At 45.8% G+C, this 17,060-nt stretch overlaps 1 protein-coding gene across 4 annotated transcripts in view; it reads right to left on the bottom strand.

Moving 5' to 3' along the window:
• The window catches only part of zswim8 (zinc finger, SWIM-type containing 8), a 194,740-nt gene that overhangs the window by 20,392 nt on the left and 157,288 nt on the right, over nt 1–17,060 (bottom strand). For all 4 annotated transcript variants that reach the window (XM_041176604.1, XM_041176603.1, XM_041176602.1 and 1 more), the window contains 4 exons: nt 14,482–14,606; nt 11,875–12,112; nt 5,428–5,580; nt 246–468 (listed from right to left, as the gene is read on the bottom strand). In XM_041176604.1, the coding sequence (XP_041032538.1) occupies nt 246–468; nt 5,428–5,580; nt 11,875–12,112; nt 14,482–14,606 (739 nt within the window). The remainder of the gene's footprint in view (nt 1–245; nt 469–5,427; nt 5,581–11,874; nt 12,113–14,481; nt 14,607–17,060) is intronic.

The raw sequence follows: 17,060 nt of genomic DNA, 5'->3' as shown, positions 1-17,060 counted from the left end.
GTAGATGAGTGCAAGAGGGAGAAAGGGATAGAAAGATACGCTGGCAGGGTGTGGTGAAAAAGGGCAGGTGGTAGTCCGTGTGGAGAATAACCACTGGCACAGATCAACTGGCTTGAATGGCCCATTTCTGTGCTGAAAATTTGATGTATTACTATGAATAATTGCAGGAGATGGAAACAAAAACATGATTAAATAGTTTTCCAAAAATATATTTCTTTTAAAAAAGAGTTGAACTTTGATCTTACCTCCCAACGTCAGTGCTTTTTGTACGAGCGCCTCCACTGGCCCTTCGACTGCCGCTGGAGGAGGATGATCCTAGGGAGTCGCTGGATGAGCTGCTGATACTGTCACTGTCCTGTCCTCTTCCCCAGGATGTGGCTGCCCACCCTCCACGGATGGGCCGGCGACTCAGCGTGGGGGAACTGTCCGAGGTGGTCTCGGGAGCACTGCTGTCAATGCTGGCCATGCCTTTCGGAGCAGAAAATGTTAACAGAGACGGAAAAAAAAAACTAAATGCAAATTTCAATTCCTCCAACCCGTCTACCTGATCAGACCGAGATTGCGGACTCAAGGGTGTGGGCTGCACATAGCTAAACTTGTGCCCGCCCACAACTGCACACAGTGCACTGGTTCTGGCAATGCAGAGCTCCATGCCCCTAGCCCTAGAAGACTTATTTTTGGGACGATCAAATGCCAAAGGAACTTGGGTGCCAGGTACCCCTTTTGGACATTGTATAAGCTTTGTGATCAAGTTTAATAAGCCACATTATAGTCACATAACCCGTGCATTGCCCAATTCAAACTGAAGTAAGTATCCACTACACTAAATACAAATTCTCCATAACACCAGAGTAAAGGGACATCTAGATGAGACACATTGTCGTCACCACACAGCGCTGCCTATGAAACTAGCACAATGACAGCTGCCAAGGCAAATTGGGCTACAGGTAAAAGCATCTAGAAAGTCATATAATGCAATGTAGTTTGCATCACTCCTGATCCAATTGAAATCCTATCCAAATCGGAAGAAATTTTGTATTAAAAGGAATCACTGCAAATAGATGTAAACTATATTCACAATTAAACTTGATTCATAAAATGAACTGTTGTGTGATCCAGCAGCGGTTAAAAGGGCTTAGTCTTCCCAAGACAGGTTTGCGTGAGGCTGTCCACCATCTACAAGGCATAAGTCAGGAGTGTAATGGAATACTCTCCACTTGCCTGGATGAGCTCCCACAACACACAAGAAGCTTGACACCAACCAGGACAAAGCAGCCCACTTTGTTTGTGGAAGGGGTGCCATTCACTCCCTCCACCACTGATGCACAGTAGCAGCAGTGTGTACCATGTGCACCAAGGCCCTTAGACAGCACCTTCCAAACACACGACTGCTACCACCTAGAAGGACAAGGGCAGCAGACACATGGGAACACCACCACCTGGAAGTTCCTCTCCAAGTCACTCACCATCCTGACTTGGAAATATCTCGCTGTTCCTTCACTGTCACTGGGTCAAAATCATGTAACTCTCTCTCTAGCAGCACTGTGGGTGTACCTACACCACATGGACAGCAGCGGTTCAAGGCAGCAGCTCACCACCACCTTCTCAAGGGCAACTAGGAATGGGCAATAAATGTTGGCCCAGCCAGTGATGCGATGCCCATGTCCCGTGAATGAATAGACAAAAAATTATGTTACACTGCTGCATTATTTAAATCAAGTATTTACTCTGGCAAATTCACAACAATTAGCCTTTCAAGTCAGAAATTCAGAGATGAACCAAACAAGCCATTGTTCTAAAAAGGGACTAAAGGTAAAAGGCTGCAAGAGAGAGAGGAGAAAAAGAAAAACAAAAAGGAATTGATGGAAAAAACACACTTACTCAAATAGTCTCCAAAGCTAGAAAGCCAATTACTCCGAGGGGAATAGGACCGACGCCGAAGGCCATTATCCCTAATGGCTCGGTCAAACTATTTGACCTCTGAGGGGATTTGACTATGTACGAGAATCTATGGGGGCTTTACAGCATCAAGATTTTTCATTTTAATTTTGTTTTTGACTTAGCTCTTTGAGGCACATCACCGACCAACACTTCCACAGGTCTTTAGAATTACCATCCATTAATAAATTCTGCTGTTAGATCGCAAGGTGGGCCCCTCTTCCCAAGGGGAGTCTGAAGCCTTCCTTTGATGCGTCACTGCTTTTTAATTTAAAATGCAGCATCTCAAATGGGTCCAAGTTGGCAGGGATTCCATATTCCAGTGCAGAATCCTGCTGATTACTTGGGGCAATTCGAGCGAGGCTTGTTCTGGGTGCTGGGCCCTCTAGCTGGCAGTGTTTATGTTACTGCTGCCCTGGCACCATCTTAATCCAGTCACAGGGGCACGGGTGCTTTTGCCCTGACGATGCAGTAATGTGAGCAAATCCTACATCCCCTCACCTTCAACTCACTCGCTTCTGGACACAACTCAACTTAACAATGTCTAAGACTTTCGTGTGTCTGATTAGATGCCTCCCAGACCCTTGCCTTTTAGGTGTGTCCGGTGGGTTTGGTACCATTGTGATGTGAGTGCACGGGTGTGTAGAACTGACACTGCGATAGCTCCAAGGCCCCGTTATTTATTATTTTTAAAAATAGGGTTTCCAAAAAATATTTTGAAAAAGAATCAAAAGTAAAAACAAAATGGCCGAACTGATTGGTTCAGGAGAGGTGACTTCAGGGGAGGTGACTTCAGCCTCAGATGTTCAAATTCCTTGTTTATATAATACAGGGGGAGATGGTGACGTAGCAGTAATGTCACTGAACTAGCAGCACAGAGGCCCAGGCTAATGCTGAGGGGATATGGGTTCAAATCCCACCACGGCAATGGGTAGAATTTAAATTCAATTAATAAATCTGGAATATAAAGCTAGCCTCAGTAAAGGTGACCATGACAATTATCGTCGATTGCTGCAAAAACCCATCTATTTCTCTAATAACACACACATGTTCTAATACATACAGAAAAATTAGGAGCAGGAGGAGGCCATTCAGCCCCTCAAGCTTGCTCCACCATTCAACAAGATCACAGCTGAGCTGAATGAAACCTCCCACATACCCGTGCTTTTTGAGGAAGAGAGTTCCAAAGGCTCACTACCCTCAGGGAAAAGGTTTCTCCTCACCTCGGTCTTAAAGGGGTGACCCCTTGGGCACAATTTTACGCTGATCAGGTGAGCACCTGTCCGACCCGATCGGATAACAAAATCGCGCAAGGTGATGTCGGGCAAGCATCCCGATGTCAGCCAGCGCTCCCGCGATATTTTGGTGGGCGGGTGCACGCAGAAGTTGGAAGTGTGCCGACCGACAGTTAAGAGGCCAATTAAAGTTATGAAATGTTCAATTGTCTCCGATTTTTCATGGGTAAATCGGCCAGGCAAAGTGCATCTTTCATTAAACCTCATCCAAGGGCAGGATGCGGTTTCTGTTATTAAATGAAAGAAAAAGAAAATTCTACAGAGAGCATTTTTATCATCCATATGTTCAGGTGACTGATTGTGATGCTTGGACATTTTTTTTCTCCTGATTTTAAAAACTTTATTTAATGCTTTTCAGCTCTGGCCCACGCCCACCTCCTTTGCCCCCACCCAGGCAGCACTGAGATTCTCAGCGTGTGCTTCACTCTTGCTGGCCATTAACGGGCCAGCCAACGTGATAACGCGGTCAGGGGCTAATCGCAGTCCGTTCACCGGTCAATCCCAGACCCACCAACCTAAAATTTCTGTCCCTTATTTTCAAACAGTTCTAGGTTCTCCCACCAGAGGAAACATCCTCTCCACATCCACCCTTTCAAGACTCCTCAGGATCTTAAAGGTTTCAATCAAGTTGCCTCTTTACTCTTCTAAACTCCAGTGGACACAAGCCCAGCCTGTCTGATCTTTCCTCAGAAGGAAACCTGCCCAATTCCAGGTATTAGTCTAGTAAACCTTCTCTGAACAACTTCTAACACAGTTACATTCTTCCTTAAATAAGGAGGAGGAAATCTGCCATCCTTATTGGAGTGACATGTGACTCCAGACACAAAACAATGTGGTTGACTCTTAGCTGCCCTCTGGAATGGCATAAACAACGGACCTTACTGGCAACAGCCACATCCCACAAGAGAATAAAAAGATAATTTAACTGTTTGAACAGGATGAACTCTAGGTTATAGAGGACATCATTAGGTCATTACTCTCATAGTTTTAGGCAATTGCAGACATTTATCAAACACCAGGTCCACATTTAATCTAAAAGTCCGCTCAACAAGACCCGATTCAGAGTAGCCTAGAATTAAGGGTTCATGACATCTTTGTCAATCCCTCCTTTGTCCCCTGCTATCGCTGACCTTCTACCCAGCTCCACCTGTCCCACCCTCCTTAAACATTATAAACTTCATCACATTTCCAATTCTCTCCAGCTCTGGAGAAGGCTCATATGGACTCGAAACGTCAACTCTGTTCCTCTCTCCACAGACCTGCTGGGTTTTTCCAGCATTTTCTGTTTTTGTCTCACTCTAATTAAATGAGGTTATAAATTAACATTAAAAATAATCACAAAATGCCTGAGGATTTTAATAAGACATGGCCCTTAAAAATCTCTTCAAAGAGAAGTGAAATCCCAAACCGTCAAAGGCATTTACATGATTAGCATGCAAGACAATAACCTTTGAAGCCACGTGAACTGACTCCTCAATAATTTATTTAATGCATGAACTGAGCTATACAAACCAGGATAGTTCCAGGTTCGAATCCAGACTGCACCCAGGAAGTGTGCTACAATTGGCAGCTGGGTTGATGGGATGGGTAGTGGGGGGTGTGGAGGAGGATCAGTTCAATAAAATCCTTTGCTCAAACTGCACACATGGAGCGAGGAGCGAGGACTGGGACTGGTCTTGTTTCCGTTGTTCACTTCCTTTGACTAGGATGCTGACATTCATATTCTGAACTTCCTTTTGACTCCCAAACACTTGGGTGAGGTGCTGAAGGTTGAAGGAGACCATGAACATGCTCAGGAGAGATAAAGGTGGGGAGTGGCAGAACGATGTAAACCAGAGCACTTTGTTTTGGAACCATCACCGAGAATTAAGATTAACAATCATTATATATTTTTTTCTTCCTGAAAACCTTATCCATTAGGAAACTGAGGGCACACACAGTCAACAGAGAAGTTCCACATTTCTCAGTCTAAATTACTTGCACAGCGACTGAAATGGTAAGGTCGGCTTGTAATAACATTTAAAAAGTACAACACGAGTCCCAGTGGAGTTAAAATTAAGGAACAGACAGCTAGTCTGAGTTTTTTTTTAAACTGCCTTCCACTCTGAGCCAGATCCAACTCTTTGAAAGAACATCACAAGATAAAAAGGAGGTGGTCAGATATGAAAGAGCTGCAATCGCGCATTGTGCATACCTGTGTGCTTTTTCTTCTGCCTGACTGGCGATCCCCAGCATCGCCCGTTGTATCCACCTCTGCTGCCGAGTGTCAATCGACTTGGGATCTTCCCCTCCTGTTTGAAAGTGCCAGACTCGCTTGGTGGTTCGCTGGGGGTGCGCTGAACATTCTCTGCATGAGAAGTCAAATGCCCACAGTCAGTAAACAGGCAGGTGGCTCTCGAAGCTACATTTTTAAGAGGAGATTTGGGGGGGGGGGTGGGGGGGGTTGGAGAACTAAGGACAGAGGAAGCAGCAACAATTGTTTAACAGGGATAATGATATAAAATGTCCAAATTTCATCGCCCATGTTCAACAATCACCATCTTTTTTAATTAAACTGCTGTAATGAACATTAATTCAATTACTTGCACCATCAAAATTGCACCTTAAGCAAACTCAGCCAATGAGGAAATTTCACATCCTCTAGAAAAACCACAACTTCAAGATGCTGTGAAGTGAAAATATTTAGTGGGTGTAAATCTGGCGATGGTATTACAGTTCACAAGTCTCCCAACTACTCCAGTTTATATCTGAAAGATGTGTTTGAACACCCTTCACAGTTTAATCCTTACTCAAAGAGTCTTCTTTCTAAAAATAGAATAATGGAACAAGCACTTCAAATATGTCCATAACACAAAACAAACAGTCCGTCACCCATTTTCTGATTGATTTAAGCCAACCCAGAACCAAATTCACCTTACAAAGATCCAATTTACTTCCTGCTCTCTTTTTTTAAAACTGTATTCTTTCACAGGGGGTTTGGGCGTCACTGGCAAGGCCAACGTTTGTTGCCCATCCCTAACTGCCCTTGAACTGAGGGGCTTGCTCGGCCATTTCAGGGGGCAGGGTCAACTACATCGCTGTGGGTCTGGAGTCACATGTGGGCCAGACTGGGTAAGGACAGCAGATTCCCTTCCCCAAAGTACTTTAGTGAACCAGATGGGTTTTTATGACAATGGTTTCATGGTTGATGGTTTCATGTCACCGATGACAGGCTTTCAATTCGATTTATTCATTGAACTGAATTCTACCAGCTGCCGTGGTGGGATTTGAATCGAGGCCTCTGGATTACTAGTCCAGTGATATTACTGCCATCTCCCATCATGTAACTATACTTATCTTCACCACATCACATACCTATAAACATACACACAAAACTGTTAAGGTAATTATATTCAACAGCTTATATTTATATAGTGCCTTTAACATCAAGTGCTCCATGGGAGAGCTAAAAAGCAAAATTAGACATCAAGATACATAAGGCAATATTAGGACAGATGGTTAAAAACTTAGTCAAAGATGTAAGTCCAAAGTAGCATTTTAAAGGAAGAAAGAGAGGCAGAGAGTCGGAGAGGTTAATGGGGGGAATTCCGGACTTTTGGACTGTGCTGAAGGCACAGCCACCAACCATGGAGCGATTCAAATCAGGGGATGCTCAAGAGGACAGAATTAGATGAGCAGAGATATCTCGTAGGGGTGTGGGGCTGGAGATTACAGAGATAGGGAGGGGCAAGGCAAGGGAGGGATTTGTAAACAAGGATGAGAATTTTAAAATCAAGGTGTTGCTCGACTGGGAGCCAATGTAGGTGAGTGAGCACAGAAGTGACAGTGAAATAAATAGCAAGATAATGGACTTCATGATTGCCTTTGAGTGCTATCGACATGAGAAATTGTGCTTCCAAGGATACCAGAGGGCTGAAACAAGGTTCAAACAAATCACCTAGAAACAGCGTAAACACAGCACCAAAATCAACAATTCACTGGGACCAATTCAAGGGTCATATTATGTCCTGTTGAAGTAGATTATACATAAAATTTCTGTTCACATGTTTATACATTGTTAAGATCAAAGACACTTGCAGTTACACCTTGGGAATTGAATCTGGGATTAAGGCCAACTCCTTCTCAATCAATTTGCTCCACTTCCTTTTCCTCTACCATTGACGCAACAAATATCCACAGACAGAACAACACGGCATGTTCCGAATGCTAATTTAGCTCCATATGGATCCATCTAATCCTCACGTTCAAGAAAAGATTGCAATCCATAAACAAGGGTGAACCATTCTACAGGCATGGTCCTCATTCTCCACCAATGGACACAGGATGGACCTTATTTGCTTGCAATGGCAGCTTCTGAGATTGGGATCACTTTACAAAATCCATTACTAGATGCGTTATAAATAGTGCAAGCCTCAAGTTCAAATGGTAAACACTAGTAAGATGTTCAATCTTTTCTGACCAGAGGGAGACAGCAAACCTTCACTCCACCCTTGCCCAAGGTGTGTATTTTCACACTTCAGCAGGGGCGTTGCATAGCAACCTGGAGCACAAGCTTCTCCCACCTTGCCCAACCCAAGCAAAGTCAAGTCAGCAGAAGGAGATATTGGGAGTGTCCCACAGCTTGGGTGAAGGGGAGTTTTGAAGAAGCACTTAAAAAGGAGAGAGGGAGAGAGGAGCCAGAGGGCACAAAGACCGAAAAAAACCCAACTTGTATTTACACAGGATAACCCAGAGTGTCTTACAGCCAATGAATTACATTTGCAGTGTAGTCACCGTTGTAATGTAGGAAATGTGACAGCCAATTTGCACACAGAAAGCTCCCACAAATGTCAATGACCAGATAATCTGTTTTGTGTGATGTTGATTGAGGGAAAATTATCAGGTGAGGCCATGGAGGGATTTAAACATAAGAATGTCAATTTTAACGCCGAGGTGCTGGGGATTGGGAGTGAGCATTGATTAGAAAGGATGGGGGCAGGTGCGGTGGTGGGTGAGCAGGACTTGTCTTGAGTTAAGATACAGGCAGCAGAATTTTAGATCAGCTGATGTTTAATAGAGGAGTCAAAGGCACGGACGAGGGTGACATGGGCTGAGGCAAGAGGTGGACAATGTAGGAGACGGAAGTAGACAGTGTTTGTGATGCAGAGGACATGGGACTGGAAGCTATGCTTGGGTGAAATGAGACATGAAGGTCACAAACAGAGTGACTAGGAGGGGAATGGAATCAATGGAAAGGTTGTAGCAGGGACTGAAGACAAGGGTTTCAAGTCTTCCTAACATTCAACTAAAGAGAAGCATAGCTAATATTGGAATGGATTACTGACAAGGAGACAGTGCAGATGTTGAGACGGTAGTGGTGAGGTAGAACTGGGTCTCGTCAGCTTAGATGTGGAAGCTAATGCCATGTCTTCAGATGCTAACACCAAAGGGATAGCATGGAGATAAGAGGAAGGGCGGAATGGATAGATCCTCGGTTGGGTTGGGGGGGGGGGGGGGGTGGTGGGTGGGAGAGGGGGGGGAGGTGGTGGGTGGGGGAGGGGGGGCGTGGTGGTGGGTGGGAGGGGGGGTGGTGGGTGGGAGGGGGGGTGGTGGTGGGTGGGGGTGGGGGAGGGGGGGGGCGTGGTGGTGGGTGGGGAAGGGGGGGGGTGGTGGTGGGTGGGGGGGGGTGGTGGTGGGTGGGGGGGGTGGGGCGTGGTGGTGGGTGGGAGGGGGGGTGGTGGGTGGGAGGGGGCGGTGGTGGTGGGTGGGGGGTGGGGGAGGTAACAGTGGTGAGGCAGAAAGGGAAGCCATTACTGGAAAGAGCCAGTGCTGGTTTACAAATCGGATAACTGGGCCATGGAAACAAGCAAAAAAAATTCCCAGTTAATGTGGGAAAAGTAGATCTTTTGTTCTGTATAGATGGAGAGCTAACAATCTCCCCTACCTTGCGGGCAACATCCACAGATTGTTGAACGGTTTACAGGAGAGATTGCTAACAATCCTTGTTTAGAATGCATCACAGTTCCTTTTTTATTAAATCCCCTTAGAAAGGGTAAAGCCAGCAAAAGTTGGATAAACAATAATAATCATCAACAGATTTTAGAACCTGCTCCTCTTACAGTCAAACACTGAAGCAAATTTTAATGCAAATATATCCACACAACAGGCTTAAAAAAATAATCAACCAGCTTCCATTCCTGCTTTAAAAGAATCATGTACTTTGAATGCATGGCAGATGAGTGAATGCATCAGCAACACAACTGAAATCTACTTAATGGCCATCATCATTAATACTGCAAATTAATAGAAGACAGTTCCCATCTCCAGGAAATATTTGTGCACGTATTCAGGATCTTGGGTGTCAGGTATGAGATGATACAAGTTTGGAATTCGGCTCCCCATATTTAAGTCTTCTCCATTCAGAAGCGCATGTGCATCTTAAAGGCCTCACAAATGCAGTTAGCCTTCTATATCAAGCAAAATGCTTCAGCGTATCTCCATCAACCTGCTTCAGATAAAATTGTAGCTTTCTCTCGTGAGGTTTTGAGTCCATTTTATTTTTTACACAGAGAAAAGGGTCATGAATAGCACAGGTGTGAATTTGTTAACAGAGCACTATCAAAGAGACTTACATCAAAGGAGAATGTAAATAAGTAAAGACCAAATTGATTTACATCTAGGATGCAGTGTACACAGAGATCCATAAAAATGAACAATTTCTGTACAGGTTAAAGATCATCATCAACTCTACCCCTTTTTATCAAAGAAAAATTTAAATATTGCTGAAAAGAGACATGTTGCTGAAGCTTTTCATCTCACACTCATCGGGACAAATGCAAGAATTCCAAATTTCAAACACTTACAACAACTTGTACTACAGGAGAAAAGGGTGCTGATTGGATGGAAGGTCCACCCCAAGCGTTTGAGGGGTTGCCATGGATAAAGAAAAATCTAAACATTACGTAGCATTAAAGAAACTTCCCGCAGTTTGTTTTATACGTGGGCTATTTATGGCCAATGATGTCTCAAGACGCTTGAGACATGATGATCTGAATGGCCTCCTATGGAAGGGGGCAAATCTGATGTCAGCGCTGAATTTCAAACACCGCGGGGCAGGGTTTTCCAGCCCCCTCCTGCCGGTGGGATCTTCTGATCCTGCCGACGTGAAGAGAGATTTGAATAGCTTGCCATCTCCACTGCTGGGGAACGCTCCACAGTGGGAATGGAAAATCCCGGCCTGCCAATTTTCAAAGCGTGTCGGAGAAACTCCTTTCCAGCTCGAAATGGTTCCCCCTTGGCCAGGTCCCCATATAACACAGCCACCATCAATTGGAAAATTTTACCTTTGCAGAAACATCAATCTGAAAACACAAACAGCGGTGACCTGGACCCTCTTCACTTCTGCTGAATACCCATTTACAAATGTTCCACCTCATGCTGAACTCCTGCGTACCCAGCTCAGGGCCTAAGCCAGCTTCGAACCGCTGGATCATTTCATCAGACCCTTAATTATTTAGAGGGGCTGGAACAAACAGCAACCTCCAGAGGCTTGACAGGGCATTCCATCGGCACCCTTGTTACTTACCGGGGCAGGTTTGTCATTATTTCCAAGGCACCAGGCATGAAATGGAAAATCCAAGCCCTCCCAGTGCACACTGCCTGCACAAATAGCCGAATATAGTACTCACAGTGTGACAGGAGTTTGCACCACCTTCAGCTCTTACTACTACAGAATACACAACATGCCCTTCCCTGCAAGCACAAGAGATGAATCATCCTGACCCCCTGAGGGAAAGCAGTTATGTACAATCGCTGCAGTCAAGATACCTTTTCCTCTTTGCTGTAAAAGGGAAAATAAATACAATTTCTCGGCTATTTGTTTATACAATTATGCTGTAATGCATTTATAATGAAATCATTATCTACAGCAGCATATTGTAGTGTGATTCTTCCCCCTCCCATCTAGAGATGTGTGAACGGTGATGTTGCTCTCCTGCAAGTAACTAGGGGGCTTATAATGCTGGCCTTGTATTACTGCACAGGTTCATCTCTCAGGCATGCCTAGGGTTGCCAACCCTCCAGGATTGGCCTGGAGTCTCCAAGAATTGAAGATCAATCTCCAGGACACTGCTGTGTGTGCAACTCTGGAGAAACATCACGGGGACGTGAAAAAAGATGGTTTTCTTTTTGTCATTTTCTTTGAACATTTCTATTTACCAGATATAAAAATATTGAAAATGGGGAGGGGGTGGGGGGAGGTGGGGCAAGGCTGTTTGGCTGACAGTCAAGCATCATCCAATCAGGTAGTGAGTCTTTCTGCTTTCCAATTGGTGTAGGAAGGCGTACGTCACAAGGATGGATGTGTTGGCCGACTAATGGCCAGAGCGTGGGGGCAAGTCATGTGATGAAACCTCCAGGAATACATTTGATCAGAGTTGGCAACCCCAGGCCCAACGAGCAGCGGCCACATACTTCTGCACTGGACCCACGTCACAGGCCCCATCAATCGTGTACGATGATCTTTCAAGTTTTGTTTCTTGAAATGAAATTGAGTGGGAAGAAATGATTCTTTTCCTTTTCAAAAAGTAAAAAGTGGTGACGGCTTATTCAATGAATCATTCGTAAAGCATCAAAAGCAAGGAAGTGCAGGAGGAAATCATACCTTGTGTGGATCCTTCCGGAAAGTTCTCTGCTGGAGTGTTCTGCACGGGGGCCGCCACACTGGTTTGCTGAGGTGATGAGGATGTGCTTGCCATCTGATGGACAGTCGAAGCTGCCTGCGACACGTGCTTTGATGGAGATTTCTGACTGGTGGCCAGTGGCTTGCTTGACGAGTAGAACGAACTCAACGTTTGAGGCTTATGCGTTTGGCTCTCTCTGTCCAACAACTTGTCCAGGATCTAGAACGAGAAAATTTCCATCGCAAGGGTGGAGGGGGTGGGGGAGCGGGGAGAGAAAAGAAAACCCTTTATAAAGGCCAGGCTATAGCAAAGTTTTAACCAACAGGGCTCAGACTCTGAAGGGAGCTGTACTAAAAAGTATCCAGGGAATTCACAAGGTCATCAGGCATTTGTTAACCTGCTCAGGTTATGACTGTTGCTGTAAAACTAATAAGTTGAAATATTTTCTGCTGCTTGAGTCCATTTTGTGGGATTTTCCTGCTCAAAGCAAATTGAAATATATCGGACCTGAAGAACATAAGAAATAGGAGCAGGAGGCCATTCGGCCTTCAAGCTCACTCCACCATTCAGTAAGATCAAGGCTGATCTTCTACTTCAACCCCATTTCCCTGCTCTATCCCTGTGTCCCTTGATGTTTTTAATATGTAGAAATCTATCGATCTCAGTCTTGAACATACTCATGACTGAGCCTCCGCAGCCTCTGGGGTAGAGAATTCCAAAGATTCACCACCCTCTGAGTGAAGAAATTCCTCTTCATCTCAGTCCTCAATGGCCTGCCCCTTATTCTGAGACCGTGACCCATGATTCTAGACAGCCCCCCACCCCCAACCACACAACCAAGGGAATCATCCTTCCTGCATCTACCCTGTTGAGCCCTGGAAGAAATTTGGAGGCTTGAACGAGATCCTCTCTCATTCTTCTAAACGCCAGAGAATAAAGGCCTAGAAGAAGATTCTCCATCTCCGAAGGGACTCAACGTGTGGCAGGTTAATCTCCCTCAGCGACATGCTCATTGTTTGGCTGCTGATTTGCCTCCAAGGTTAGGAAGCCACTTCGTGACCTATGACGCTAAGCTAGGCCAAACTGAAGCCTTGTGGTACTTTGAATATTAGTTTACGGCAAAAACAAAACCGCATCAGTGCAGAAAGAAGCTGCAGATATCAAGACTACACACAGCACCTTATACACTTGTTATCGTACAATCACACGCACAGGCTGAAGCCATTTGGCACATTGTGCCTGTGTTGGCTCCTTGAAATATGATTAGGAAGACAAATGGAATGTTGGCCTTTATTGCAAGGGAAACGGAATATAAAAGCAGGGAATTTTTACTACAGGGCCTTGGTGAGACCACATCTGGAATACCGTGTACAGTTTTGGTTCCCTTGGTTGAAAAAAAAGTCATTGCATTCGTAGCAGCTCAGAGGATGTTCACTTGACTCACTTCTGGGTTGAGGGGCTTATCTTATGAAGAAAGGTTTATCAGGTTGGGTCTATACCCATTGAGTTTTGAAGAATGAGAGGCGATCTTATTGCAAAATATAATATCCTGAGTGGAGGATGTTTCTACATGGGAAAGTCTAGAATCAGGGAACACAGTTTAAAAAGAAACGGTCTACCATTCGGGACAGAGATGAAGAGAAATTTTTTCTCCCACAGGGTCGTTAGTCTGTGGAATTCTCTTCCCCAGAAAGCAGTGGAGGCTGGGTCACTGAATTTATTCAAGGCAGAGTTGGACAGATTTTTGATAGACAAGAGAGTCAAGGGTTATGGGGGGCAAATGGAAAAGTTGAGACACAACCTGATCAGCCATGATCTTACTGAATGGGGGAGCAGGCTCGAAGGGCTGAATGGCCTACTCCTGATCCTAAGTCCTATCTTCCCTGTGTTCCTGTTTTGAAAGTTACTACTGAATCTGCCTCCTCCACCCAGAATGGTCTACTCCTGCTCCTTATTCATATGTTCAGACACTGCACTCCTGATCACAACAACTCACTGAGTAAAACAAGGTTCTCACCTTCCCTCGCCCAGCCAATCTGACAGCTTTTGTTTTTGCCAGTCACCTTAAATCTGTGACCCAAGGTTATTCACATTTTTAAAGGGCTTTTACCCATTTGTCAAACATAAATTAAAATCTGTATGAAAGGCTCTACTCCGCACATTAAAGCTCAAATATTTCAAAAGTAGACTTGTCTGTCTTTGGGCACACGCCAAGAGTTTCAATTTAGCTTCAAAAGCCGTGCGTTACTACTGCCAATGTCACCACTCCTGGCAACAACATCTGGCTACTGGCAAATGGGACAGGAGTTTGACTCAGGGGCTGTGATGTGGCTGAAATCAAGGTTAACAAAGAAGGCATTCCACTGCTTGATTGAAAAGAAACTACATAAGGAAAGCTTTGGCAACTTAGCAAGATTAATTCCTTTGTGCCTGCCTGCTCCAAAAGAATGGGGGGGGTGGTGCGGTGGTTTTAGCTACATGGTTAGCTGGGGAAGCTGGGATTGTTCTCCATGGAAGAAAGGGGATGAGTGGAGATTTGATCAAGGTGTACAAGATTATGCCATTACAGATCTAGCTGTCATGCTTACTTTTTTAAGCTTAGCTTGATCGTCTTTGTACGTGATCATGAGGGCAAGTGCAAGGTCTCCTTTCTCTCTCCTGGTGCCTTCACATAACAGGGGGTGTTCCGCTTCACTTACAGTGGTTTTCATACCTGAGGAAAGATGCAGAAACGAAGAAACCTTGTGAGTTTTACCAACATCAAGGCTGATGTTCCAAAACTGCATATAAGCTGCATATAAGTACAACACCACCTGTTAAAGCACCCATTTCACATCAACATCCGCACGAGCACACACACACGGCAAGGGACAGATATACACACACACACACGTATACACACACACACACACACACACACACACGGCAAGGGACAGATATACACACACACACACACGGCAAGGGACAGATATACACACACACGGCAAGGGACAGATACACATAAACACACACACGGCAAGGGACAGATACACATAAACACACACACGGCAAGGGACAGATACACACACACACACACGGCAAGGGAAAGATACAGATACACACACACACACACACGGCAAGGGAAAGATACAGATACACACACACACACACACACACACACACGGCAAGGGACAGATACAGATACACACACACGGCAAGGGACAGATACACACACACACACACGGCAAGGGACAGATACACACACACACACACGGCAAGGGACAGATACACACACACACACGGCAAGGGACAGATACACACACACACACATGGCAAGGGACAGATACACATACACACACACACGGCAAGGGACAGATACAGATACACACACACACACAGACACACACACACACGGCAAGAGACAGATACACACATACTCACACACACACACACAGAGCAAGGGACAGATACACACACACACGGCAAGGGACAGATACAGATACACACACACACACACACACACGGCAAGGGACAGATACAGATACACATACACACACACACGGCAAGGGACAGATACAGACACACACACACATGGCAAGGGACAGATACACACACACACGCACGGCAAGGGACAGATACACACACACGGCAAGGGACAGATACACCCACACACACACGGCAAGGGACAGATACACACACACACACACGGCAAGGGACGGACACACACACACACACACACACACACACACACACACACACACACGGCAAGGGACGGACACACACACACACACACACACACACACACACACACACACACACAGGGCAGGGGACAGATACACACGCACACAGGGCAAGGGGACAGATACACACACACAGGGCAAGGGACAGATACACACACACACACACACGGCAAGGGACGGACACACACACACACACACACACACACACACACACACACACACACACACAGGGCAGAGAAAGATACACACGCACACAGGGCAAGGGACAGATATACACACACACAGGGCAAGGGACAGATACACACACACGGCAAGGAACAGATACAGATACACACACACACACACACACACACACACGGCAAGGGACAGATACACACACACACAGCAAGGGACAGATACACACACACACACACACACACACACACACACACACACACACACACACACACACGGCAAGGGACAGATACACACACACACGGCAAGGGACAGATACACACACACACGGCAAGGGACAGATACACACACACACACACACACACACACACACACACAAGGGACAGACACACATACTCTCACACACACACACACACACACAGAGCAAGGGACGGACACACACACACACACACACAGGGCAGGGGACAGATACACACGCACACAGGGCAGGGGACAGATACACACACACACACACACACACACACAAACACACACACACACACACACACGGCAAGGGACAGATACAGATACACACACACACGGCAAGGGACAGATACAGATACACACACACATACACACAGCAAGGGACAGATACACACACACACACACACACACACACACACGGCAAGGGACAGATACACACACACACGGCAAGGGACAGATACACACACACACACACACACACACACACACACACACACACACACACAGAGCAAGGGACAGACACACATACTCACACACACAGAGCAAGGGACGGACACACACACACACACACAGGGCAGGGGACAGATACACACGCACACAGGGCAAGGGACAGATACACACACACACACACGGCAAGGGACAGATACAGATACACACACACATACACACACACACACACACACACACAAAGGGCAGGGGACAGATACACACACACGCAGGGCAAGGGACAGATACACACGCACACACACACGGCAAGGGACAGATACAGATACACACACACACACACACACACACACGGCAAGGGACAGATACACACACACACACACACACACGGCAAGGGACAGATACACACACACACACACGGCAAGGGACAGATACACACATACTCACACACACACACACAGACCAATGGACGGACACACACACACACACAGACCAAGGGACGGACACACACACACACACACAGGGCAGGGGACAGATACACACGCACACAGGGCAAGGGACAGATACACACACACAGGGCAAGGGAC

This window comes from Carcharodon carcharias, chromosome 28 (assembly GCF_017639515.1).
Source record: "Carcharodon carcharias isolate sCarCar2 chromosome 28, sCarCar2.pri, whole genome shotgun sequence".
Classification (NCBI taxonomy): Eukaryota; Metazoa; Chordata; class Chondrichthyes; order Lamniformes; family Lamnidae; genus Carcharodon; species Carcharodon carcharias.
Note: the sequence above shows the minus strand (reverse complement) of the source record. Positions and strands in the feature narration are given on the sequence as shown.